General features: G+C 32.4%; 2 protein-coding genes across 13 annotated transcripts; both read right to left on the bottom strand.

Moving 5' to 3' along the window:
• Positions 1-328: 328 nt before the first annotated feature.
• LOC100242306 (serine/arginine-rich splicing factor SC35) lies at positions 329-8599 on the bottom strand. 9 transcript variants are annotated; one of them, XR_009467126.1, is made up of 11 exons: positions 8382-8596; positions 8188-8266; positions 5189-5268; positions 4823-4889; positions 4388-4459; positions 2096-2296; positions 1816-2002; positions 1567-1715; positions 1161-1342; positions 867-1075; positions 329-723 (listed from the first exon to the last, which is right to left on the bottom strand). XR_009467126.1 is itself a non-coding variant. In XM_002274824.4 (8 exons), the coding sequence occupies exons 1-8, from the start codon at positions 8455-8457 to the stop codon at positions 1710-1712; spliced, it is 768 nt and encodes a 255-aa protein (XP_002274860.1). In that variant the 5' UTR covers positions 8458-8599; the 3' UTR covers positions 329-1709. The 9 variants fall into 9 exon arrangements, 1 of the variants encoding a protein (XP_002274860.1); XR_009467129.1 differs by having other exon boundaries at positions 329-659; XR_009467127.1 differs by having other exon boundaries at positions 837-1342.
• Positions 8600-15563: 6964 nt separating this feature from the next.
• LOC100247442 (nudC domain-containing-like) lies at positions 15564-27064 on the bottom strand. 4 transcript variants are annotated; one of them, XM_002274737.4, is made up of 6 exons: positions 26861-27064; positions 26498-26662; positions 26255-26403; positions 26041-26089; positions 25473-25615; positions 15564-15822 (listed from the first exon to the last, which is right to left on the bottom strand). In XM_002274737.4, exons 2-6 carry the CDS (start codon positions 26544-26546, stop codon positions 15736-15738), a joined length of 477 nt encoding a protein of 158 aa, XP_002274773.1. In that variant the 5' UTR covers positions 26547-26662; positions 26861-27064; the 3' UTR covers positions 15564-15735. The 4 variants fall into 4 exon arrangements, with proteins under 4 accessions (XP_002274773.1, XP_059597131.1, XP_059597129.1 ...); XM_059741148.1 differs by having other exon boundaries at positions 26789-26901; XM_059741146.1 differs by having other exon boundaries at positions 15564-15785; positions 26789-26894.
• Between the last annotated feature and the right edge of the window lie 547 nt (positions 27065-27611).

Below are 27611 nucleotides of genomic sequence, written 5' to 3'. Positions count from 1 at the left end.
TTTTAACTTTGTTTTTAAAAACAAAGACCAAATAGTATTAAAAAATTTTAAAAACAATTTTTTGTATAAAAAAACATAAAACCGTTTTTAAATCAGAAGTCGAAACAAGCTCTTAAATTATGGTACTTTTTTTTTTCCTCCTAAAACCCCTCCCTGCACTGGTCTATCTTTTGACCTTCCCTTGATAGAGTTCCTAATAAGATTCAAAACATGCTCCTAAATATTTTATCTAGCATTTTTTTTCCTTTAAAAAAAAATACATTTCAAGTATAAACAAATTCTCTCTTTCAACTCTACATATTTATTTCCCATTCTAAATCCTAGTAAGTATAAAAAGCACAGGCATTATGTCTATTTTGTCCGTTCGGCTAACAAAGAGTTCCACACAAGCTCAAAGCACTCTAGCCTGTTACAATCCAACACAGGAAGAACAAACTCCAGAAAGAAATTGAAGATGGAACAGGCAGATGAGAATATACATACTTCATTTGAGCTGGAAAAATAAAATGCAACCAAGAATCAGATTCAAGGGCATAAGGTGGTATTTCACCACCAGAATTTGGCAGGCAGCCACCATCAATACCCGAGATCCCAGCAACAAGGGTAGCAAAAGCCTACTACAGCAGATGGATATTCACTAACCCGAACCCCACCCAACTCTACAACAAGACAGAATGGGCATTATCAGCTATCACTTCACAGCTACAGCTGCAATCCTTTGTGCTATAAAAATCTCACAGTACAGTAAATATCAGTCAAAATTTATTAAAAAAAAGAAAAAAAAAAAGACCCTACCAATGTAGGTGTTAGATGAGGCAAAGTCCAACATGACATACCCCAAAGAAAAATAATCAGAGAAATTTTACCCTCTTCAACAGCGTGGTTGCAGAGTATAGACCAGCAAACTAGGTTTCATGGTTAAAATCAGCATCAGGGTGGTCATTGAACAAAACAGATCCCCACCTCATTGGCATCAACAGCAACAGGTAAAAACACGCCTTCAGAATACCGACCTTTTAACACCATCACAGCAACTACCCCTTTCAAGACCAATATTTCCAAAAGCACCAATGGCCTTTGGGATTATAATAAGGTCAAACATCAGAAACCCCAGGATATAAGGCTTTTCAAAAGAAAGAATTGAGCCATATAAACCTTACCAATGACACGAACATTTAGAGAAACTTAGTTAAGATACTGTTTATTCAACCAGCAAACTGCTGTTCGCAACCAGAGCACAAAATGATGATCATCCATCCATGAATTACAAACAGCATCATCACCATCATCATCATCATCATCATCATCATCAACATGCCCATCAGCCTTTTCACGAACAGAACTATAAAATCCAATATATATTTCATGACAAGTCAGAACTCAGAACTCCTACAAACTGAACTATAAAGAAAAAAAAAACAAGCATGCTTGATACGTTAAACTAAAACATAACGATAAAATTGGGAAGAACTAGAAAAAAGTAACCAATCCCTTAACTATGAAGTCCCCAAAACACCCACATGCCCAAGTAATTTAACTATGCTGTGAGTCCAAATCAAAACTAACCAACATTGGAAATTCATTCCTGCCAAATCTAACATCATTCTAATGAGAAAGTCTTTTAGGCTCCAAACCCCTTCGAGCTAGACATATCAGACATAGAACTATTACTGATGCACCATCTGAGTACCATGCACCCTTCACCACAATCAGTCCTACAAATTACAAAATCAAAAGCATCCAGTTAAATAAACAGATCCTGAAATGCAATGTTAAATGTACATATATTGAAACAACTAGTGAACACGAACTCACATCAGCATCTGACTTGTGCAGGGATGGGCTACGTGAACCAGCAGGCCGACCTCTTGGTGAAATACTTCGACTAGGGGATCGTTCTTCCCCACTGAGTCTGTCCTGACTACCACCCCTAGGAGGAGATGGGGTCACACGAGGAGGAAAATTTCTCTTAGGACTAGGTGTATACCGAGTGGGGGAAACACTGTTCACATACCTCAACATCATCAATTATCAAATAATTAAGACACTGGAAAATGATGACAACTACTAGATATAAGATTGGGCAGTTTAAAACCTATCAATTGACCGACTCCTACTCAGATTCCGTCGTCCATCATCATACCGGCCTCTGCGGTAATCAGGACTTGCACTGTGGCTCCTGCTTCGACGTCGATAGTCTCTCTCCCTCCCACGGTACCTGTCACTTTCATACCTATCATAGCTCCTGCTGCGACTTCTCCTCCTGTAATCCCTGTCTCTGTTATCATCTCGATACCTGAAATTTTCATAAAAATCATGATTTAATAGGGATTATCGAAGTAAACCCTGTTGCAGCCAAAAATTTCAATTAAATGTCATGTCAAAGCTTTACAATTCCATCCATACAGATCTTGGGTGGTGTCACAGTACATGTACAGAAACACACTTCTATTAAAATGAATCACCAGCATTATTATTATCATTAGCAAGTATAACTGTAATAACGATAATACATAACCACCTCCAGCAAGTTCAACAAATACTCTAAGAACTTACACATCATGGTTGAAATATTTTGATGGGCTGGTATTACCAAAATAAAAAAACAAAAAGACTAAAGAAAATCGAATAAGCATACTTACAAGCACAAATCAGTCTCTCTCAAAATAATATATGGCAACTGAAGCATCATGAGAGTCTTAACTAGCAATCAAAATATCTGAACCCTTGCCCAAGGTGGACATGTATGTGTATATATACCAACACCACAATCCCAGTCTTGAATATCCCTGGTGAAGCTCAGATTCAACTACCAACCTTGATTAAGCTCAGGTTCAACCACCCATGTTGGTAGAGCTCAGATTTGACTACCCACAATGGTGAAACTTGGATTCAACTACCCACTGACTTCCCTTACCTGATAATCTACCACACTCAGACATCATTTAGCAACCATTCTAAAAAAATTGGGAACCTCGTACGTATCATTCAATCGCTACAGCACTAATCATGCCAATGAAAATTTTGCTGTCCATTTCCTACTTCAAAGTGAGTGTTGTATGGGAATTTAGACCCTACTTTTCTTATCTCTTAAAACATCCATATCCTATATGGATCTCCAACTTTTCTAGAATACAACCCATACAAATTCTCCCTAAATTACATAAACATAAGGCCTGCATCAACTCTCCCTGTTTCCACATCAAACCTCCAGTGCCATTGACCTAACAAGGTCCTATTCACCCCTTGCCTAATAATTACCCAGCCATCCCTTGGCTTTAGTCTTGTATGCTATCACCAGTAATTGTTGATGGGACACCACCAACCTCTAACATTTCCTAAGGTGTATAGCAAGTTTACCATTGTAGTTCCTTTCTTAGGCAGTGGAAAGTGTTCCATTCAAGCTTCCAATTTAAGACGTGCATTTATGGACAATACTCTGCCATAGTTTTGTGGGGCAGATGTGGATCAGTTGCAGTCCCTCCCAATGTTTTCCCTTGTTCTGAGGCAGCCTGCTGATTCTAGTTGGGCTTGTGGAAAATGTACTAAAACATTTATTTCTTTGGTGATGTAAACATTAAAATGGTTATGGTTCTAATCAAGCCAAGAACCCCCCAAAAAGGGTTTCTAGGCCCTTTTTTCTCATCTTCCTCCAATCTTCCATCTTTCCAAGCCAATTTGGGTCTACTTCCAACCTAAATATAGCAATTCTCAGGTCAAAAGAAAAGTTTGAGCTTCCATAAAGAATTGAAGGTTCCTTGGGTTACAAATTAGTTCTCTATTTTGTCCCAATTTTCTTTATTTTCCGAGCATGGAATGATTTGATTACTCATTTGAGTAATCACATTAATATAACAAACTAAAAAAATACTCCTAGTAAATGAGATATATACATTGAAACAACAGGGAATTACATGGCCAAAACATGATTATAATGAAACCAAAAAATTTCAAGATTTACTGCCCACATCACATTAAGTAATACCCATTACACATTGATTCCCTCTGGGATCATAATCCATAACCATGATTACAGTGACACTCATATTTTTTAACTAGCCTCTACAGTGAACGAACTTGTGGTTTCTAATGCTAAGTATAAATGATGGAGACATGCAATTTTTAAGAGACATCCAAGTATGGCCTTCAATAATTAGACAACGAGTCCTATTTCTTCAAGTTGATTCACTACTTACCCTGTATTACCAATCAGAACAAGGATAATAAAACAAAAATCTACCTTTGCTACAACCATAAGACAATATCTAACCAAATTCCCACCCAAGTATATAAAAATATATTAAGGGGAAATTTAATAGCCAAATACATAAATAATAATAATAATAATAATAATAATAATAAAAATAAAAATAAAAACAGTCCATACCTTCGCCGTGGACTATGACTTCTTGACCTGCCTCTAGACTTTGGAAATGTTTCAACAATTCTTCCTTTGTGGCTGAAATAGGACAAATATAACTTAGTTAAAAAAAAAAAGATCATATTAAATATGCCATTGTTAATTTGTGCCTGGAATCAAGGTGCACCCATTCACATTATTTGACACTAAAAATTAAATTGAGGAAAAGGTTAGCACAACCATTAACCATGTCAGTACTTCAACAATTAAGAACGTTCAAAAATCATCGAACAAATAAAGTGGCTTATTTCAAGAAAAGAAATGCACTTTAACATTCTAAAATATTCAAAATAAGCATGTGCAGGTATAAGCTCAAACCATGGTTTAACATATTTTTAGCAATCTGAACTGTAATTTCTTGACCATGGTTGAGCAAAATATTATATGCATATTTGAACTTACATTCGCTCAGCATTTGGCCCATATTTAGCAAACTGAACTGTAATTTCTCGACCATCAACAATCCTTCCTGTGAGAAACATTGTCAAAGCAATAATTAACTACTAAGACCATCCTTGTTGGAAACACAATGTAATAAATATTTTTTCTTCACACTCTGCTTATTTAATAGAAAATCCATTTTCAGAAAACTGATTTTTTTTTCTTGGCAAGACCTTCAGTAAACCAAATAGAGATTTTTTTTTTACAGGATATAAAAAATAAAAAAGTAAAAAAAAATAAATTCAATTTCATTACTATCACCTAAGGAAGCATAAAAAAGTATACATGATGTATAAAAACACCAAATAGAGATAGGGGGATACATACCGTCTAGCCTATCCACTGCCTTTTGTGCCTCATCTGCATACTTATAACGAACAAATGCAAAACCACGCGATTCACCAGTCCTGAGATCAAAAAACAATGATGATGATGATGATAAACGCCACCCACCAAAAATTAATAATAACAACCCACAGCATTACAAAATTCTAGGATGTAACCAATACCTCACTTTGCTGCTAAGAAATTTTATAGAAGAGAGAAAATCAACTATTTTTCTCTTACATTCCATGAAATTGAGTTAACCAGAATATCATAACCCACTGCTCAAATGACTGTAATCTAATCTGCTCAATCGTATTGAAATTCTATTTAGTTGCAGTGTGACCTGTTCTTTAATAGTCTTCCAAGGTTTTTGATGGCTGCTTGGTTTGATGAATTAAATAAATAAATAAACAAATAACAAACAACTAACAGAGTATCTAATTTCCATTGGGTTGCATAATCATAAGTTTTTTGCTCTTTTTTTTGGAATTTGACTTGTTTAAAACAAAAAAAACAAAAAATAAAAAATAAAAAATAAAAAACATAAAGGAAGAAAGAAAAAGGAAAAGACAATAACAACAACAATAACAGAAAACCATGGAATTTCAAACCTTGCTATTTCTTCAATCATTTCTTTGAAGATATATCTCTTTCCGACACTCAAATTGTATTCTCAAAGCACCATTCTGTTTCCTTATTTTCAAAAACCTAGGTTTCAAACATATTTTAAAAAGATGGGAACGAACATGCCCTTGATTTTCCCCTTCACTTTCTCATTAACTAAACAGAGGCAACTAAGTAGAATAAAGAATAAGATATGAAAGTTCTAAGCAAACCTTAGATAATATAGGTTATTATTTAATTTAAAATAAATAACTAAAAGCCCAAGGATTCTCCTAATCAAGTTTTAATGATTACAAAACAAGGTTAAAGTATCTAACAGTTTAAATCAAGCAAAATTTTCATGTGTAAATGAAAAATTATAAAGCTCAAGCAACTATGGAAGATAGTCAATGGAATGAAGATTTGGATCTCTTTAAGACTTAAAGTGCTCTAGGAAAAATTGCAAGATGGTATTTATTGGTGCACTTAGGTCAACTTTTCTCATACACTTAAAAGATAGTTTTCATCCTCACTTAAGCTTTAAAGAGATGTTTTTATCATAAATTTGGATGATCCTTATTTTAATACAAAATCTTAAGTTAAATTCTTTTAAATCTTACTTAAAAAGGTTTTAAGAAGAGTTACACACGTTACTAGAAAGTTTAGACCTCAAATCGGAAGGTTTTGTATACCTTTAGGTGCAACCGATTGAGGGTGAGCAAAACCGATTGAACTAGTTAGGGAACTAACTCGACAATTGAGCTCGACTTGTCGAGGACTAGTTGAGGGTGCACATTTTTCTTCTCTCTCTTCCAATAGCAAATGTATGGCTGGTTGAGGTTTTGCCTTAACCAATCAAGGGTTGATCAAAGGCCGACCAAGGGCCAGTCGAGGGCCTATCAAGGGTCAGTCGAGGGCCGATCAAGGGTTGATCAAAGGCCGACCAAGGGCCAATCGAAGGCCTATCAAGGGCCAGTCAAGGGCTTATCAAGGGTTAGTCGAGGGGCCGATCAAGGGTTAGTCGATGGTTGATAAGGGTCGATCGAGGGTCGATCGAGGGTCGGTCGAGGGTCGATCGAGGGTCGGTCGAGGGTCGATCGAGGGTCGGTCGAGGGTCGATCGAGGGTCGGTCGAGGGTCGATCGAGGGTCGGTCGAGGGTCGGTCGAGGGTCGGTCGAGGGTCGGTCGAGGGTCGGTCGAGGGTCGATCGAGGGTCGGTCGAGGGTCGATCGAGGGTCGGTCGAGGGTCGATCGAGGGTCGGTCGAGGGTCGATCGAGGGTCGATCGAGGGTCGGTCGAGGGTCGGTCGAGGGTCGGTCGAGGGTCGTTCGAGGGTCGGTCGAGGGTCTTTCGAGGGTCGGTCAAGGGTCATTCGACGGTCGATCAAGGTTCGTTCGACGGTCGATCGAGGGTCGGTAGAAGGTCATTCGAGAGTCAGTCGAGGGTCGGTCGAGGGTCGATCAAGCCTCAGAAACTCTAGTGGTCAACAATTAGTCATCTGGTCAAACCGAACTCGACCAATCGAGAGTGTTCTATCTCTTTAGGTGTACGAGCCTCTTTTCTATAAATTGAAGGACTCGACTACATTTATTGATAAGGAAACAACAACATTCCATTGAAAAACCTCTCTTTTCTCACATTCAAAGCTTTTCTTTCAAAATGCATTGAATTCCAACTTGCATATTCTTGAGTGCACCTCAAAATCTATCATATCTTTTTCCTTGTGTTGTGAGCTATACTTGTTCTAAGATTGGAAGCATTAAGTCTTCTTATTTATTCATTTTAAGTGAAAAGACTTCAAGCAAGTGGCATACTTGAAGTATTTGTGGTACCCATTGGAGCAAGTGAATCCAATCATAAAGCTTTAAGGCTTGTCTCGGAAGACTTGATAGTAGTACCCTCACTCAGTTAGGAGCTTGAGGATAATGGAAGTATGTGAATTGTCGAACCACTATAAATGAAGTTTGCAAATTTCTTCTCCCGCCTTTTACTTTACTATTATCTTGCTTTTTAATTAGTTCTTCTTTGCATTTAGTAAATTATTTTCTAAAAGTTTTAAACACCCAATTCACACCACCACCACCCCACCACAACCTGGGTGGTTTACTTTAGCTAATTAGCCATTTTTCACACTAACATTTTACTCAACTGCCCATATAATCAGGATTCCATTTTGTGGAAAAGCCATTCACATTTAAACACACACCCGATATAACATGGTATAATTGAAGAACACAAAAACAAAAAATAATTTAAAAAACAAACTCCAGTTTGATCAACCGTATCAAAAGAATTACCAAGCAAGGTCTTAACCTTCCCTGTACACTGTCTCATCAATCAAAACAGAACCACAAGAAAAACAAAAAAGAAAGAAAAGAAAAAGCGGTAAAAGGAACCTTCGATCTCTGGGAATGAAGATATCGACGACCTTTCCGTATTTGTCAAAAAACGGAAACAGATCATCCGCGGTGGTGCCTATCCAAAACACCAAAAATAAAAATAAAAAACAAAAACAAAAACAAAAAAAATGAAATTACAAAAGAAAATGCCGAAAGAAAAGAAAGAGGGAGAGAGAAGCAGAGATGCTCACGGAAGGTGATGTTGAGAACGAGTAAAGAAAAGGTGTCTTTGATATCCGGCGGACCTGATCTTCCAAAGTGAGACATGGCTCTGGTAGTCTGGTTTCTGATACTAGACTGCGGTTGAGATTAGGGTTTTGTTTGTGGATAGAACTTTCCTGAACAATCTGGATTTTCCTTTTATACAGAGGTGGTGGTGCTTCGACGGTTTATAATGTTGTTGCTTCGTAGCGAAGGCCTTTACTTATATTTTTTGTTTTTTGTTTTTTATTTTCTTTTCCATGTTATTGGCACGTGACATCATCCACACACGCCCTCCTATTTTCAAAATCCAAAATTACTAAATATTATATACCATAATATAAAAATATTATTGTAACTATCTATAATTTATACATCTAGTTTCCATAAATTTGAAATTAACGTTACATGAAGTAAATGAAATTAACCTTAATATATTATAATAAAAATATTTTAAATAAATTTTAAAAAGGAGAAAAATGAACAAAAAAGCCCCGAGAAAATTATGTTGGTATTACCTTTAAAGAAAAAATTATAAATGTGATTTGAATTCTTTTTTTAGCTTAATAATAAAAGCAATCATTTAGAGTTTTTATGGGATTGAACTATAAATTTTGAGAAGTAAAATAAGAATAAAAATAAAAATCAGCTTAAATTGATTCCATTTTGAGAAGTATTTTGATTCCCTACTTCAAGTTATTTTTAAAAATAAAAAACTAAATTTTTTTAGATAAGTTGTTTTTAAAAATAAATTTTTATTATGATTTTATAACAAAGACAAATTATAAATTCAATTTATATAATGTAAATTAAATTTAATTCATATCTTATTAAAAATAAAAATAATTTTTTAATTACAAATAAATTAAAAATAAATAGTTTAAAATATATAAAATATTAATAATATAATAAAATCATAAATTATATTTTTTATAAATATAATAAAAATATAGATATTAACGTTAATTGATTCATTTTGTTAAAAAGAAGAAATAATTATTCAAATTAATAATTGCTAATACTATTCTATTTTAAATGAATATATAAAAGAAATTAATTTTTTAAGATATAAATGAGCCAAATTTTTTATGCATATATTTATTACTCAATTAAGAAGATGACATTCTAAATTATTTTATTTAATCTATATTTAATTAATTAGTTTTTTAATTTTAAATTATTCTTAAAAATTACAAGATTTATTAAAAAAATTTAAAATATTAATTATGTCTATTATTTTTTATAGTGATTGTATATATTTTTTAAGTTTTAAATAATTTTTTAAAATTATTAAACTTATCAATAAATTCAATAAAAAAAATCTCACTTGATTTGAAATTCATTTTTTCTAGTGAAAAAAAATATATCAGAGGTACAATTCTCTATTTTATTTTGTTTTTAAAGAACAACAATCAAATAGTGATATAAATTTTTAAAAACAATTTTGTTTTTAAGTCACATGCTCAAATAAGTTTTTATTATTTAGCTAAAAAAAAAACTTTCATGGATTTTTTTAAATGAAAATAAAAAATTATTTCAAACTATATACAAGTGAGATTATTTTAAAAAATACATATATTTTAAACTAGATGTACAAATAGTATTGACAATTTATTTATTTTTTTCATTCTCATTCTCATTTTTACTTAACTTTGAAATAGAACTAAAATTATCATTCCAACTTTACATTCTTATACACATCCAAATGTAAGAATTGGAATTATCAAATTTATTTATGTTCAAAAGGAAATAGGAATGGAAATGAAATATTCATTCTCATTCCTCATTCCTCATTCATGCGTACCAAACATGCCTTAAGTGAAACTAGCAAAGTTGCAAAATGGATGAATAACTCTAAATTAACTCAAAGACCATTCTAAAAAAAGGTGGAATGGTTTCAAAAGAAATATCTATCTATTTTTCGGTTTTGAAAAGATGGGCTAAAATATCTTTTAATTTTTCTAAAAAGCTTTCAAGGATTTGAGATACATGGTTCATAAAAATATTTTTTAAAATTCCCTAATTCATAAAATTGGGATACTAAATCAAAATTTTCTTTATTTACAACAGACATATTTACTTAAGCTAAATATATAACAAAGAAAAATACAGGATCATGATATGTCATATACCCTGTTTCTATCCCGACATTTTTGGTTCTAAAATGTTTATATAAAAGTTCTTGATTTTTAAACACTTTGTTATATTGGGTTTGCAGAAAGAATGTTTCGACTAAAGTGTAGTTATCAGCTCCAATTAGGGTTTTAACAAGTTTTTCATATTTTTCAGACAGAAGAGCTGAATTCTTAATTAAACTAAGCATTTCAAGTTAACTATTTGAACAATTGGTTTGATTGGTTAACACTATACTGGTTTTCAAATCCTTTGTCAGTCTTTCTTGATTTTCTTAGATTTTGAGGTTTTGAAATTTTTTGGTTTCTAAAGCAATCAATTTGTTTTGAAGGTTTTGTAAATGTTTGGCTAAAGCTGACACGATTTTTTCATAGGCATATTCTAAAATTTGGTTTGGAAAACTTTGTGGTTTTAGAAACCAAAAATTGTCTACAATAACCTTATGTTTTTCAAAAAGGTTCTGAGAATATAAAGAGTTAAACCTCAAATTTGGATTCAACACTTCGTTCAGACATATGGTTCCAAATTGAACGGTTCTAGCTTTAGTGGGTTTTCTTTTAGTCATGTTCCTATAAAATAAAATCAATCATTAGCATTATCAACATTATTAATTATTTGTCTACTTAACCAATCTACTAATATATTATTTTTTTTCCTTTAATATGTTCAAATTTAGGTTTGAAATCAATTAAAGAGTTTTGAAACTTTATCCATCTTTTGGTGGACAATTTTGAAGAATTTTTGTTTTCAAAGAATTTTTTAATATTCTCACAGTTGGTTCTTAAAATAAATTGTTCTTGGTTTAAAAATAATTGAAAATTTTCTAAGACTAATATTATTGCTTCAATTTCTAAGTCTTTAGAACTAAGGTTCTTTTTATAATCATTAAAAGTTCTGCTTCAATATCTACAAAGTTTTTCTTCTCCTATGTTAGTGACTGCTAAAAGTATACTTCCCCATCCTGTTTGGTTAGCATCAGTTTGAACTATTTTATATTCACTTTCTAAGGGTAAAAGTTGGGAGATGTTTTACAAGTTCTTTTATTTTTTGTACAAGTTTAATATCTTATTGATTAAAATATGTTTGTCCTATGTTTTTTGTTTTACTATAAAGGGGTTCAGCTAATCTACCAAGGTTTTTAATATACAGTCTAGTATAGTTTAATAATCCTAAAAAACTTTGAAGGGTTTTTAAATCTTTGAGTTTATCTCAAAAATTATTTATTTTTTGTACTATATGATTTTGCAGTTTTATTTATCCATATTCCAATTCTAATCCTAAAAATTTTATTTGGATTTTAAATAATTTCATTTTCTTTTTTACTTACTATTAATCCATGGCTAATTAGTTTTTTCAAAAATAAATTCTAGATGTTTTATATGTTCTTGAAGAATATGCCAAAAAAAAACAAGAATATCATTAATATATACAAGAACAAAAGAGTATTTACCAAAAATATTATCCATCATTCGTTGGAATATCTGAGGAGCATTTTTTAGTCCAAATGACATTACATTCCATTCATATAATCCACAGGGACATGAAAACGTTGTCCATGGTTTGCTATCTTTTTCTAATCTAATTTGTCAAAATCCACTTTTACAATCTAGATAAGAAAAGTATTTACATCATTGAATAGAATTAATTAAGGAATCTTTGTTTGGAATTTTATAGGCATCATCATATGTATTATCATTTGATCTTTTATAAGTAATAACCATCCTAGCTTTTCCTCTCTTTTTTTTCATTATGGTTCCTTACTAAAAAAGCTGAAGATCTATGAGAACTAATACTTGGTTTAATGAGGTTATTCTGCAACAGTCCTTCTATTTGAATTTTGACTTCCTTTGTATTTATAAGGTTACATGCTATATCTGTTGTTTTTATTGTTAAGTCTAAGTTTTTAATTGTTATTTTACAGGTTGTTTTATTTTTATTCCAATGTTTTTGTGGGTCTTCTCCTATAATTCTTATTTTTTTCTACTTCTAATATAAGGTTTTTTGTAACCTATCTGCATTTCTTAATTGTTCTAAATAATATTAATTATGCTATCCTTTTGTACTTCTACTTTGTTAATTTGATGAGAGGTTATATTATGATTTTTATTTGATGCATTTTCCATGTTTGTATAAACAATTGTTGTGGTTTTAGGATGAAAACCGATTTGATTGTTTTGTATTGTTATCCCTCTTTGTAAAGAATGTACAAAATTCAAACCCAAAATAAAAGGATATAAACTTATTGTAGGTACAAGATAGGTTTGAGATAACACTAAGGTTATGTTGTTAATTATGATTGGTACATTTGAAATGTACTTGGTTAATATTAGTTTTTGTTGATTATATTGGACTAATTCTACTTGTTGAACTAATGTTTGTTGGTCTTCCTGAGATATTAAAGTTTCAAATAAAAGGTTTTTACTGGCTCCAGTATCTAACATTGCATCTACTTTTAATTCTATGGTTTTTAATTTAATTGTTGTTGGAAAAACGATATATTTAACTTTATTCACCATATTTACTTGTTTTATTGTTTGTATAGTTGTTTTTTAAGGACTTTTTGGTTCTTTTATTTCTTTAGAGTTTGAACTGCCTTCCTCTTCTTCTGAGAATTTTCCTTTAATTATTATTTGTAAGTCTTTCCATAGATTATAAGGTTTTATTTTACTTTCTAAAGGTTGTACAAGGTTTTCTAAATTTAAAGAGGTTCTCATAGGTTGATTTTCCTCTTTTTCAATAATCGTACAAATTTCTTCTCTTTTGGTTTCACTATCATCTATACTATATACACTTGAATTTTCACTTTCAAAATCTAATTCACTAATGAGTTTTTCTTCTTTGCTATCTACCTAATACTCATTTATTGGGTTCATTTTTACTTGGGTTTTTCTACTTCGTTCATTTAATGGTTTTTTAAGTTCAGGACATTCAAGTCTTATTTGGCCTTCTTAATCGCACAAATAGCATTTACACTATCTTTTTCTTTCTATAGTTTTTTTTTTTTTTTATCCAAAACTTTCCAGGGTTTTTTATATCTTGTTTGATATGGTCATTTTTTATAAAAGGTTTTTGACTTTCTTCTTAAAAATTTGTTGTAGTTCTTAGGTTTTCTAAACTTATATTCTCTATATCCTATGTCTAAATTTTCTCCTATATGTAATTTTCTAAAAAATTGTTGATTTATATCTTGTTTCTTTATTTGGGTTCTTTATCCTATACTTACACATTCTCTTTCTAACTATTTTTTTACAAATTCTATTCTAGCACCTATATAAGGAGAGTTTTTATAGTCGGAGGTTGAAAATTCATTCCATAGTCTAAGTCCTACAGGTCCTTGTATTTTTAATATATATTTATTTAAATATTCAAGGGTTCTATATACTTTAACAAGGACTGCATATTTCCAAAATTTTTGTTCATATTCTTTTATATAAGAAATGTTACATAACTTCAATTGTTCTAACTTATGAAGGTATATTGCGGGTTCCTTTATATCTTCTTGAGTTGTTCCTAAAAAATATAATTTTATTAAATTTATAAATACAAATATGCTAAAATTGTTTTTAACTTCTTGAAAATAAGTATTGTTTTCTTGTTCCATGTTTTTAAAGAATTGTAATACGGTTCCTCTAATGGTACTTTTACAAAATTCATAAATTTCTTGTTAATTTTCAAAAGATACTACTACACCGGCTGAATTTAAGGATTGTTCCAAATTTTCTATGGTTTTCTTAAGGTTTTGTGTATTGTTTATATTTAATATTGTTCCATATTCATATATTGGTTATAAATAATTAGAAAGTTCTATTTTAGTTTTCCATTGAGGTCATTTTGGCTTATTATACCTTACTATTTCAGTTTTTACATTTACAAATTCTTTTTCCACATTTATTGTATTTACTGACTCATTTGAGACTATTTATAGGTTTTCTTTAGCTTTTGGTTGAATAGTAAATTGATTTATTATTTCTACATTTACGAGTTTTTTTTTATCAAATTGATTTTATAAAGTTGTTCAATTATTTGTTCATCTGTATAGTTTTTACACATTATATCAACAAAGTTTTCTTGATCTACATGCTCTTTTAGTAACATTGGGTTACTGAATTCTTTTAACATTATATTAACTAGTTCTGAATTTTTGTATAGGTTTTCTATTGTTTTGATGTTTATTCAAATATCTTCTTATATAACATTTATAGATTCCATCTCACTATCTAACTCTACTTCTATATTTACGGTTTTATAGTTTCCAAAGGTTATATACTTGCACTTCCGTCTTGATTTTCATATAAACTACTAGATGTTGGATATTTTATTACTGGTTTATTTATTTGTGGTAATTTCCACTCTCGTCCTAACGAATAGTTTATATTTACAGGTTTTGCTTCCATCATATTTACATGTGCAAAAATGTAAAAAAGAAAAAAAAAACAAAAACAAAAAAATTATATTTAACATTTAAACTACACACACATTTGCAACGTTTCTTGTATAATAATTGTAAGCATTCGTATAATGTCCTGGTGAAAATCTAATAAAGGAGGGATAGTGTTGGGGGAAGAGAGACTAATCATAACAAAAGATCTTCAGCAGAACATCCGTCCATGGATGTACTTTTTGTATCAACCCTGCGAAAAGCTTGCTATTAAGCGTGTGTGCTGCACCTATGCAGGTGTATGCGGGGCAGTAAAGGGGGTGAGAGTGAAAGAGGAGAAAAGTCGAGCGTTTGGGGAAATTCAGAAAGAAAAGTGACTGACAAGTGCGGACTTGATTAAAATTTTTTCTATATCCCATTTCAACTCTCTATTTTATTGCCTCCCAATTTGCCTTACACTTCATAAACAGTCCCTAGGATAAAAAAACCTATTGTAAGGCACTCACTTCCTACCAAAATCTAGGTCCCTTCAACCATTTTTAAGGATCTGTCAGCACACAATGGAAACTTGAGCAAGTGATTCAATTCCTTTTGAACATATATTTCTTGTCCATAAAAATATATTTAGATAACAAAAGAGAAACAAAAAGCGACTAAAGAATAAAAGAAAGAAAGCATAAACATCATTGGCATTAGATCAAACCTGAATCCAGTGCAAGGATCATTGTCAATTACAATAAACATGTTGCTACTAATATTGCATGGTGCTAATATTTTACAAAGACACACACAACGGAATAATAAGTTCAGCTAGTTGGAGGATAGGTAGTATGTCAATCAGATCTGATCCCTCCCATGAATGTCCTTGGGTCTGGGCAGTTCCCTGAAAACTGAGCCTGTGAGAAGTCAAATCCGGGGTTCTGCCAACAAAAACATTTACCAGGAGCAGCCAGTCACAAACAATGTCATGTGTATCATGTGTTCAATAACAGCCATAGCATGAGAGATTATTACAGTATAAGGTCATGCCCTTGAATTAAATTTGGTTCACACTATTTATTATTAGAAACCATTTTACTATATTTGGTTTTGCCTTGTTATTTACAGTGTCGATCACATTCAAAAATTGCAAGTGGGACAGCACTTAAATCATTCAAACAAAATCAGTGACATGAATCATAGTTCTTACTTGTTTTCTAGAAGAAAGCTCCAAACAAAATGAGAGCAGAAGTTCTCTTAAATTATTATTGATGAATCCATCTTCTTTTTGTTTCCCATATAAAGCATTAAAATAAGGCCTAAACCTAAAATCGATTAATTCTTCAGATATTCTCCATATAGGCATCTCAATGTAATCCAACATCATAACACGAACACAGGACACCATACTTGAGGCAATAATACTTGTTTCTTCTGTAATTACTACCAATATGGTAAATGCTAATCGTTGACAGAACCTCTGGTTATTAGATGGGATTGTTTTTAAGTATCACTTTTCTCTAGATGACTACTAGTAATGATAATTTTAATTTCTCACCCTATGGTTGGATATAAAGACCAATCATGCACCAAATATTAGAGGACAAGGCAACTAAATAATACTGGAGTACCAGGTCTGCTTTAAGCAAATGAAGGCTATGAAGCAAGTTGCCTGTGAATAGTTTGAGTATAAAATTGACCCATTTAGAGCTTCAAGCTTGGTCACCAACATTAGATGAGAACCAAAATCAAGCTCAAAACTTGAGCTAAGTTATTAAATGCCCATGCAAGGTACTTGACCAGGTAAGATCAAAAAGCCTAATAGGCGTTTTTGAGTTAAAAAGGCCATTAGTCTATGGGAATAAGTATAAAAACCATGAACTTCTGTTTTCATTTCAGCCATACATTGAATTCCTAATAAACATTACACCTCTTTTTCAACTTTATTCTATTTAGCAGTTTGGCTTTGCAAGGAATTATTCCAAACCACCTTATTCTATATTTTACTAGGCACTGACTACCAAAGTAAGCTTAAGACGCTAAAAAGCTTATCAACTAGAACCCAAGACAGGATAACCAAGATTCAGTCAAGGTTAAAAGTGAGCTTGGACATGATCACACTTCAATCAACCAAGGCTGAACAGCCCAATACTCGACTCACTTATAGAGTTGGGATTGTTTATTTGATGGGCTCCTCCCTTAGCTAATCAAGTGGTGGATGAGCTAGCTAAAAGAGGAGTAAAGCAATTGGTATCTTATTTTAGAGATTATGTACCTCCTTGAGTCTATCTAATGTCTATTTCAAATGTTGTTTCACTTTTTGTAATTTCTCCCATTTTGTTCAGCTATATGGATCCATGTAAAGGATTCCATTCCCTTGTTGTACATTGAGGAAGGAGATCTTGTCTTTCTTGATCCTTTTAATTAATAAAAAAGATCTACTGGGTTTTCAATTAAAAAAAAAATAAAATCAGTTCATTCATCTGCAGGACACCTCAAATGACCATGTCACTAAACAAAGTACTGAATAAAGTCAACATTAATGTTTATATAATCACATACTTAAATACAATACAAACATTTTTCAGAAATTTTAGAGTTTAATTCATCTATCTGTCTAGAATGTAGACATTTTTCTTTATAGCCAACCAGTTTTCTCTAATCTCCAGATTTGTCCATAGCAATAAAAAGTAGTCTTTTCTTCAATGGTCAACAAGCTAGTAGAACAATCGGTGGAATTGGCTGCAACTTCAAGAAAGAGGACAACCTATTATAATCACACAAACTTAAATCATAATTTAGTTGGCTTATAGAAATATGTTCTTTTATTGCTTCAAGCACATGCACTTCATATTAATTTCTAAGAAAGGCAGTTGTGACTACCTTGGGAATGAGTGGTTTTACAACTGAAAGAGATTCAGTTGAAAAATGGAAATTTGGATGCCCAACCACCCATCCTCTTATTTTTCTCCCCTGAATGAACATCTATGATATACCGTTAAAAATGAAAATCATTCTAATGGTTACATAAGTTCTTCCTAGACAAAAATTCAAACAGATCCTAATTTCATTCTAAGCAGAACAAGATTGCAGAGTCCACACCAGCACCACTACATGTACCTCAAAGAAAATGAGGATCAATATTTTAGACAAAATGAAATATAAAGCTGAGTATATTGTGAAAGTGACAGGATGTTGCCTAGAAAAACAGCTGCTAGTATATCAGCACTTCCATACATGGTTTGCCAAAATCAGAAAAAGAATTTCTTTATATTACTCTGCTTTGCTGGGAAAAATGCAGCAGGGAAAACTTCTTATTTATTTATTATTTATTATTTATTATTTATTTTTATTTTTTACCAAAATCTAATTCCTTCATTGTTTTTTGAAGGCCAGTTAACATGAGATTTAAGCTAGGAATTCTTGCCCATGCTATTCCTTTTAACACTTATTTCTGTTCTACACAAAGCATACCTACCCAAACATCCACCCAAAAAAAAGAAAAAAGAAAAGAAAAGAAAAAAGAAAGAATAAGAAAACAACATATAAGCCATTGTTAGCAAAGACTAAAACTAAACCCAATGCAAGGGATTATTGTCAAACACAACAAACATGCAATCTACAACTGAGCTTAAAAAAAGTCAAATCCTGAGTTTTCTAAACAGATACATTCACCATAGTCAGTTTCCTCTTCTTTTCTCTCTCTTTCTTCTATGGATTCTAATGACATTAGAAATTGCCCACGTGAAAGCTAGGAACTAGAACTACCTCCTTAGTTAGTGTTATACCGCTAACAAGAAAGGTTAACAATTTATCTATCAAACAGATGATTCGATTATCCGCATCTATAATGTAATACAGAGTGTTATTCGTCATTTTTTTCCCCAGTTAAATAGCCAAAAAGGTTCACTCTTAACGAGTGATGGTTACACAGTCCTTTCCTTGCATGGATTCCATTCCTTGAGATCTAATCTAGCTCTCCGCTATCTATAGGAATGTTCCTATAACCGGTCGAAAAGTATAAGTGATCGAAGCATTGGTGAAATGAATCAATCGACTCTCCCTACTTAACACATGTAAGATCGAAAGGGGACAAATTCCCACATTTAAAGTATGTGTCAAATATACTAATACCCCACCCCATCCATCTGGAAATCTTGGTTCAAGCCCTTCGTTACTGGGTGAAAGATGCCTCTTCTTTGCATTTATTACGATTCTTTCTACACGAGTATCATAATTGGAATAGTATGATTGCTTAATAGCATAGTTTTAAAAGATTAAGTACTAAAGCTGAGACAGGATTGTTCTAGAGTTCTAGAGGCTTGAGATAGGGTGACCCTCTTTTTCCTTATCTTTTCATAGTGGCCATGGAAGCAACGATGAAAATTTTGGATAATATCCCTGAAATTTCTGCTGATTTTTGTTGATTTTCCCCGATTATTCTTTTTTTCCCCAGTAAATCCTGATTTTTCAGTGCTCAAATGGCAGTCAAAGCAGTGGTTAATTGGCAGTCAAATCCCAAAAATTTACAGACTTGGCTGGGATTCGAACCCTCAGCACAACAAAAGAGGCATCAACCACTTGGGCTAATATACTATTAGTAATTTACTTGCTTAACACTATATATATACTAAAGTTGTTTTCTCTTATTCTAATAAAAAAGGAAATTCTAGAAATGAATATACTTTTTAATATATTCCTACCAAATAAAAAATATTAAAATAAAATTTTAATGATAAATTAATTTTTATCATCTTATATTCAAATCCTATTTCACTAATTATTAAAATATAAAAAACCATTATCGTATTTTTTTTTACAATGAGTATTCTTTATTTCTTTTATATATTAATCAAGTACAAGAGAAATATAAATTTAAAAATATTATTATAAACATTTTTAAAAAATTATACATATATCATCATTTCTTTTATATCTTTGAACACATCCAAATTAGACATATATCTATAAAATTTATTTTCAAGCTTTATATTATATTATATATATATATATATATATATATATATATATATTATTATTATCATTTTTCACCAAAACAACCTCAATACATATATTATTGTTTTTTCTATCATTTTTTGGGGTTTACCTAAATGTTTTTATGAGTCTTCATTAATTTCCATCCCATCAATATCTTTTATGAATATTTCTTGACATATCGGTAAAATCCAACTACTGATATATCCGTAAAAACCAATATTTTCACTCTAAGAAAGAGGCTTATAGTGGGGTTTTCAACTAGTGGTAGAGGAGGAGAGGGTATGGAGGTGTTCAACTTTTTGTTTGTTGATGATACTCTCTTTTTCTATGTGATAACATTGACGAGCACTTGGAGTACTTAACCTGGGTATTCACCTAAGGCAATCTTGGTTTAAAAACTAATATAGAGAAAAGTGAGTTGATTCTAGTTGATTTTTTTTATCTTTATTTTTTGGGAGTGGGGATGAGGACCTAGCTAGGGTCCTAGGTTGTAGAGTGCGTACCCTTCCCATAAGTTATTTTGGACTTCCACGAGGAGCTCCTTTCAAATCTTTTTGAGTTTGGGATGTAATGGGAGAAAGATTTCAAAAATGGTTGGGCATGTGGAAGAGACAAAGAAGAAAGATTAACTTTTAATAGAATAAACACCCTATCTAGCTTATTGATTTAATATGTCATCATTTTCCCTACTCAGAAAGGTAAGCTCTAAGCTAGAAAAAAATCAAAGGGATTTCCTTTGAGGGTAGGGGGAAGGGAGTGCTTGAGAGAAAACTACATCTAGTGAATTGGACAACAGTTTTTTCAGATAAGAGTGGGATTTAGGCATTAAAAGTTTACAGATTCTTAACAAGGCTCTTCTTGGCAAATAGTGTTGAAGATTTGCAATTAAGAATGAATCACTTGGGAAGAGAGTGGTTATAGAGAAGCATGGGGAAGAAGAGGGGGCATGGTGCTCAAAAGAAGTGAGGGAGGGTATGGGTGACATTGTGGAAGGAAATTAAGAAAAGGTAGGAGGCATTTAACACAAAGATTGGATTTAGGGTAGGAAATGATTAGAGGGTGAAATTTTGGAAGGATAGGCAACGCAATGTCGAAACCAAGGGCGAGGCCTTTCTTGCATTGTTTTTGTTAGCTATTGCTAAATATGCGTGGATAGTTAAGGTGTGGGAGCAAAATGAGGAGGGAGGTTGTTGGAACCCTAATTTCATAAGATAGATTCATGATTGGGGGTTGGAAGAGATGTAGGCTTGTTTTTGGGACATTGCAAGAGCTAAAGACCAATAGAGATATTGAGGATAATAAATTTTGGTGGCTTTCGAAGAATAGAAAGTTAACAATTAAATCCTTGTATTCCTTATCAAATTGAAGAATAGAGGAATTCCCTTCATGTGTTGTTTGGAATCCATGGTTTCTAGAGTGAATTAGTTTTTTTGCTTGGTAAGCTATGTGGGAGGAAGAATATTGATGCTAGATCAACTAAGAAGAAGGGGTTGGAGGATGCCAAATAGATGTTACTTGTGCACAAGGGAAGAAAAAAGACCTGATCACATCCTCCTTCATTGTTCCAAAACAATTATGTTATGGCAATTAATTCATGCTCTCTTTGGAGTCCAATGGGTGATGTTCTACTTAGTCATAGTTGTTTTTCTTAATTGGAAGAGATCCTTAGTTAGGAAGAAGAGGAAGAAAGCTTCAAGGCAGCCCCTTTATGCTTAATTTAGATCATATGGAAAGAGAGAAATAGAAGAGCATTTCAAAATTCCAAAAAAAATTCATATGCAAATAAATGAATTAGCATTGAAAAGGAGAATATATTAAAAAAATTCAAATTTCAGTTTAGAAACTGCTGAAATACGTAAAAGAAAGTCAAAATAATTTTTTTTATAAAAAATTACTAACAATAATTTTTTATTCATAGAGTTTGTGCTTGCATATATATAAAATAAAATTCATATGCAAAAAAAAAATAAAAAAATCAGCATTGAAAAGAACATATTAATAAAAAAAAACAATTTTCAGTTTAGAAACTGCCGAAATACATAAAAGAGATCAAAAGATTTTTTTTTGTAAAGAATCTAAACAATATCTTTTTTTTTTTATTATTCAGTCTGTGTGTGCATGTTGTGTGAGCAAATTTCAGTTTACAAAACTGTTGAAATACATCAAAGAAGTCAAAATATTCTTTCTATAAAAATAAATAAACAAATCAATCCAAACAATGTTTTTTTATTCATTTTGTGTGCATATGTGTTTGTGTATCTTAAGTCGAATTTATTTGGGGATGTGGAAAGTCACATGGCAGAGGGTGGAGAAGGGGAATAGAGAGAAAGGGCAGGCACATACACTTTTGGAGTCATCATCTATGCATCTTCACAAACCCTGCTTCCATTCATCTTCATCATGAGTCCTAGCAGAAGAATATGGCTCACTGGATTTGTGTAGACAAGGGTGATCCTCTGCTTGTTGAGCTTCTTCTTCATATAGGGTTGGATAGGGGTCAAAAGGACTCAATGATATGCTATCATTCTGCTTCGGTTTTAAACAACCCCCTCCTCTTCCTCTCCACAACAAAACTAAGAAAAGAAAAGAAAAAACAGCGGCCAAATGACTTTTCTTTCTTTTTTTTTCTTTTTTTGGTCTATGTTTTTGTTCTTTAAATTGAGGCTCAAAATCAAATAATTTTGGCTTGAATGAAAATTTCTTTTTCTTTTTTTAAAGGACACCAAAGTGCACCAGAGAGCTTAAAGCAGTGCCTTAGTGAAAGTGTTGAGCCTAGCTCCAAGCAAGGTGCAATGGCATACGTATCACATTGACATGCCTTTGCTGGGTAATAATATAGGTCTTAAAGCTACTTTCAAAGCAATGAGGGCTTGGAATAGGGTGGAAGAAAGATTCCAAAAAAGGCTTGTTATGTAAAAAAGGTAATAACTTTCCCAAGCAGGAAGAGTCACCTTAATAAAAAGCACTTTGTCAAGCCTACCAATTTACCACATGTCACTATTTGTCATCTAAAAAAAAAGGTGAATCTAAGAGTGGAGAAAATTCAAAGGAACTTCCTCTAAGGTGAGGTAACTATTTCCAGGCAGTAGGAAGAAAACCTCAAAACCGCTTTTATCTTTTATTGAACAGAATTACAAACCAATTTATAGACTTAGGTATTATTTAAGTCCTTTATTTTAGGAAACCAAAAACGTCCTAAAAACTGGGAGATTAATTTGAATTAATCTCTAACTACTCTATGGATAAAACAAATTTAAAATAATTCAAATTAACTCAAATATCCAAAGCTGTTTGGATAGTTTGAATTAATTTAAACTTCAACTGATTTAGATAATCTCAATTATCTGAAAAAATCTCCAACGGTAACATCAATGAAAAGACCTCATCTAGTTAATTGGTCCATAGCTTGCTCAAACCAAAAGAATGAGGGCCTTGGAATTATAAATCTCTTTACTCTAAACAAGGTGCTCCTTTGCAAGTGAAGTTAGAGAATCACAACTAAGAGGGAATCCATATGGAAATGTGTTATATCACAAAAGTTAGGGGAAGGAGAAGGGGATGGTTATGAGATGGGCGTGTGGAAGGCTTTTAGAAATGGTTGGGAGTCTTTCATGAGCATATCTCATTTTATAGTTGGCAATGGAAGAAGGATTTTGGAAATATAGATGGTTTGGTGACTCATATTTGGAAGAGTACTTCCCAACTTTATTCTCTATAGCCAACAGTAAAGACTCATGGGTTGCAAAGGTATGGGAGAAGGAGGTTGGTCTTCTACTACTCCTTAGTCCGAGAAAGAAGTGGACTTTTTCCCCTCAAGCATAGTTTGGAATTCATGGGTACCTATGAAAATGAGATTCTTTGCATGTGAAGCAACATAGGGTCAGATTTTAACGATTTATCAACTTAAAAGAGAGGATGGACAATGCTGAATTGATACCATTTGAGCAAAGTTGAGGAACAATCGACTAATCATTTGTTTTTTCATTGCCCTAAAGCAAGCATCTTGTGAATAGCTTGTTTTCTCTTTGTTAGCGTGGTTTGGATGATGTATTGTAAGGTAAGAGGAAAGTTGTTCAGTTAACATGGATCTGTCATGGGAAAGATTCAGAAAAAAAGATTGGAGAGCTGCCCTTTTGTGTTTGATTTGAACACTACAGAAGAAAAGAAATGAGGTTTTTTAAAGATTCGGAACAGCCAGAACAAAAAATTAAATCATCTTTTATGAGTAAATTTTTGGAATGGGCTGCCAAAGTGTACATGGATAACCATTTGTCTATGATAGACTTTGTTCATTGGCTTAGCGCAAAGTAAGGATTGAAGCTTGTTTTTGTTATTCTATTCTCCTCAAGTGAGCCTTTTTAGGTGCCAATTGTATACATTGTGTGCACTTTGCTACACCATTTGCCCAAGTGCCATTAAGATACACACACACACACACACACACACACACTATTTTCCTATAAAAAATTATATTTGACGAGCAACTTAGACAACTTTTATTATTAAGGGTTATTTCCATCAAATAATTGGTTTTACATTGTTATTTGTGGTGTCAACCACATGCAGCTATAGCACTGGAATCATTCCAACAAAGCAATTAATTAAAAACATAGGCTAGGTGGAAATCCCTTCTTGTTATCTAGACAAAACACCCAAACAAAATTCACTTTAGGAGCCCTCTCATTCATAAGTAGTAGTATCATATCTTGTTTCCCGTGAGTTGCTAAACCTAACACTAGTTTTGGCGTGATGCAGATCACTCAACATGAAGCTAGAATCCAACTTCACCAATAGTCTCCAAACCTTGAGCCATTACTATCATAGTGTAGTTTGAGAAGTATCAAAACCATTTTCTCATGATGAGAACTAGTATGATTGTTTTGATTTCTGCCTACATGTGTGAATAAAATGACTATGATTGTTTCAGTTTCCAACTATATGTTTGAACAAAAAGATGCACTGTATATCAGAAAACAAGACAACCAAAGAATACTCTAGTAACAGTTTTGCTAGGGAGGGAAGTGAAACAAATTGCCTGTAAGTAGCACAAGCATGAAATATGCATGTACAGTGCTTCTGTGAGCTTGTTCACCAACTTCAACTGAGAACCAAGATCAAGCCCATGCCTTTAGCTTAGTCATTAAATGACAATATAGATACTTGAACGTTAAGCATAAGAGCCCAATGACCATTTTTATGTCATTGGCACTTACGCTCTCTTTTCACCTTCCATATTGACTACCTCATAGACATTACTCTTTTTCATTGTAATCTATCTGGTGGTTTGCATTTCCAAGGAATTGTGCATGAAATTAACTATGCTTATGAAACAACCAATGGGAAAAGTGAATGAGGAAATGTTACTTTCTACACCAATAACCAAATTCAACCTAGATAAACCATCCAATTCTGTTCAACATTTAAGCATAAATTGATTCCTATAACCTTATTCATTGCAATTGGTTATTAAGTATATACATAGGAGAGCAAATTTTGATAAAAGTATAAATTAATTGAAATGCTGCACAAAAATGCAATTGAAGAAACAAGTTGAAACAAATCAAAATAACTGGAAAAATGCACAGTTACTCGCCTCCTCTTGAAACCTTTGAAGCATAAGGCGCTTCTGTTCGAGATCAGTTGAATATGGGTCAAGCTGACCCTCACCCACTATAGGTGAAGACCATGTATGACCCTTTTCCCTCTTCTGCAGGGTTATGTGCAATGTATCATCCTCTGCCAAATCAAAACCATAAATCAACATCCAAGTAGAGAAATTGCTTAAGAATTGCCATTTATATAGTGAATAAGCTCAATCTATTACTATTATAAAATGAATGGTCACATTGATCCATCCAATAATATCAAAATATAGCAGGCAATCACCTAAACTAACAAAAAATACCATAACCCTAAGATAGTCAATCTCCAGATTTCAAAACTTTTTCAACTTCCCTAATCTCAATAACTCACACCCACTGGATTTCTTGATAAACTGCCCACACAATTTGATCACATTATCCATTAATCCCCAGTAGGTTTCACAAATTGATTCTGTGAAGAGACACACATTCCAAACACACTTGAACTTTTTACAAATTTTTACCACCCACACCACCAAGTCAAAAACTAAATAAATAAATTAATAAATAAAAACATACCTAAAGTCCAGAAGGAAGAATCAGTTTTAACAGGGCAACTGAGATCATGCTGCAACCACAAACCAAATCCAGAAAGAATCAGACATCAAAATCATCCAAACAAAACCCACAAACAGAGCGCCAAAATGATATAACCCAGAAAGAATCAGATATCAAAATCATCCAAACAAAACCCACAAACAGAGGGTGAAAATCATATAAAGAGAGGGAATACATTAAGATAAGGAGGGTTGCCTTTGATGCCAACTTCCACATGTTTAGATTGGATTTTGCAGTAGAAAAGCTTTGTGGGGACATTGGGAGGGAGAGTAATGTAGACGTTCACCTCCTCTAGGGTCTGGTCCCATTCAAACACCTTCTGGCCTGAATCATCAACCACCAAACATCAAATAACACAAAATCAATCAATGCTAGGAGCAATTCAAAACCCTAAATATTCCGAAACGACGTCCCTTACTGCCGTGGAAGAAGCTGTGGCGCTTCTCTGGAGCCAATTTCTCCGACATATTCTTGGAATGCTTCGTAGCTTTCAAGGGCCGTGAAGAAGAAGAAGAAGAAGAAGAAGCCAGAAATTCCCAGCTTACATTTCAAGCATTTTCCCAATAGTTTTTCTTCCCGTAAGCTACTAGAAAAAAAATTAAAAAAAACGGGAGAATTGTGTTTTGGCCCAGGCCCAAAAATTAACAAATGGTCCATATATGTTACAGAATTAATAGAAAGGCTATGAGATATTGAGTGACCTATATACCCTTCAAATTTCCGAGTCAGATTGCTGTAAATTAAAAAGGAGAATTGTGTTAAATGTGAAATGTCATGTCACCTTCGCTTCTGTCAGTACTCTCGATGAAACCTTTGAACTGAGCGGAGCTTATCAATGGCGTCCCAAATGGGATTTTAAAGGTTAGCTTAAAATAATTATAATTGATGATGATTGTATGCACAAATTTCCAAACTCTTGCAAAAACAAGTGAAACAATAATGAAAAAACAAAAAAGTTAATAAAATGGTTATTTGATTAAAAGGGTTTTTGAAAACCCGGTTTTTTTAATTTGATCATCTACTCTTTTTTGGTTTGAATAAAAATATTTTCATTATTATTATTTTTTTAAAAAAATAATCATCTTTTTTAAAACATACCTATAAATACTTGAAATGATAAAGGACATTTATGTCAAAATTGGTTACTTTTTATAAATTAGATAACGTGTGAACTAATTTTTTATTTTTTTTAAGTGAATTAATTCTTCTTGTATGATAATTATCTAGTTTTCTATTATTTTTTTGTCTGATTTTATTTAAAATAAGAAAATATAATCACTATGTATATTTCTATAAGACAATCAATATTTGGTGGCATCAAACTATGATTTAATCTCAAGGATAATGTGTGACAACCTGTCATTCTCTTGGTAGCTCTTGATTTGAGCTTTCTCTTTGACATGTTGGTAGTGTAAAAGGTGATTGCTTATTTTCCTCTTCCTATTGTGGTTGATGTTTATTTACCTTAACTTGCTCAAACTTTTTTCAACAACTAGTTGATCATTAACTTTTGCATTGTCTTAAAGAAATGA

This window comes from Vitis vinifera, chromosome 12 (genome assembly GCF_030704535.1).
Source record: "Vitis vinifera cultivar Pinot Noir 40024 chromosome 12, ASM3070453v1".
In the NCBI taxonomy this organism is placed as follows: domain Eukaryota; kingdom Viridiplantae; phylum Streptophyta; class Magnoliopsida; order Vitales; family Vitaceae; genus Vitis; species Vitis vinifera.
This window is presented reverse-complemented; position numbering and strand designations above follow the sequence as displayed.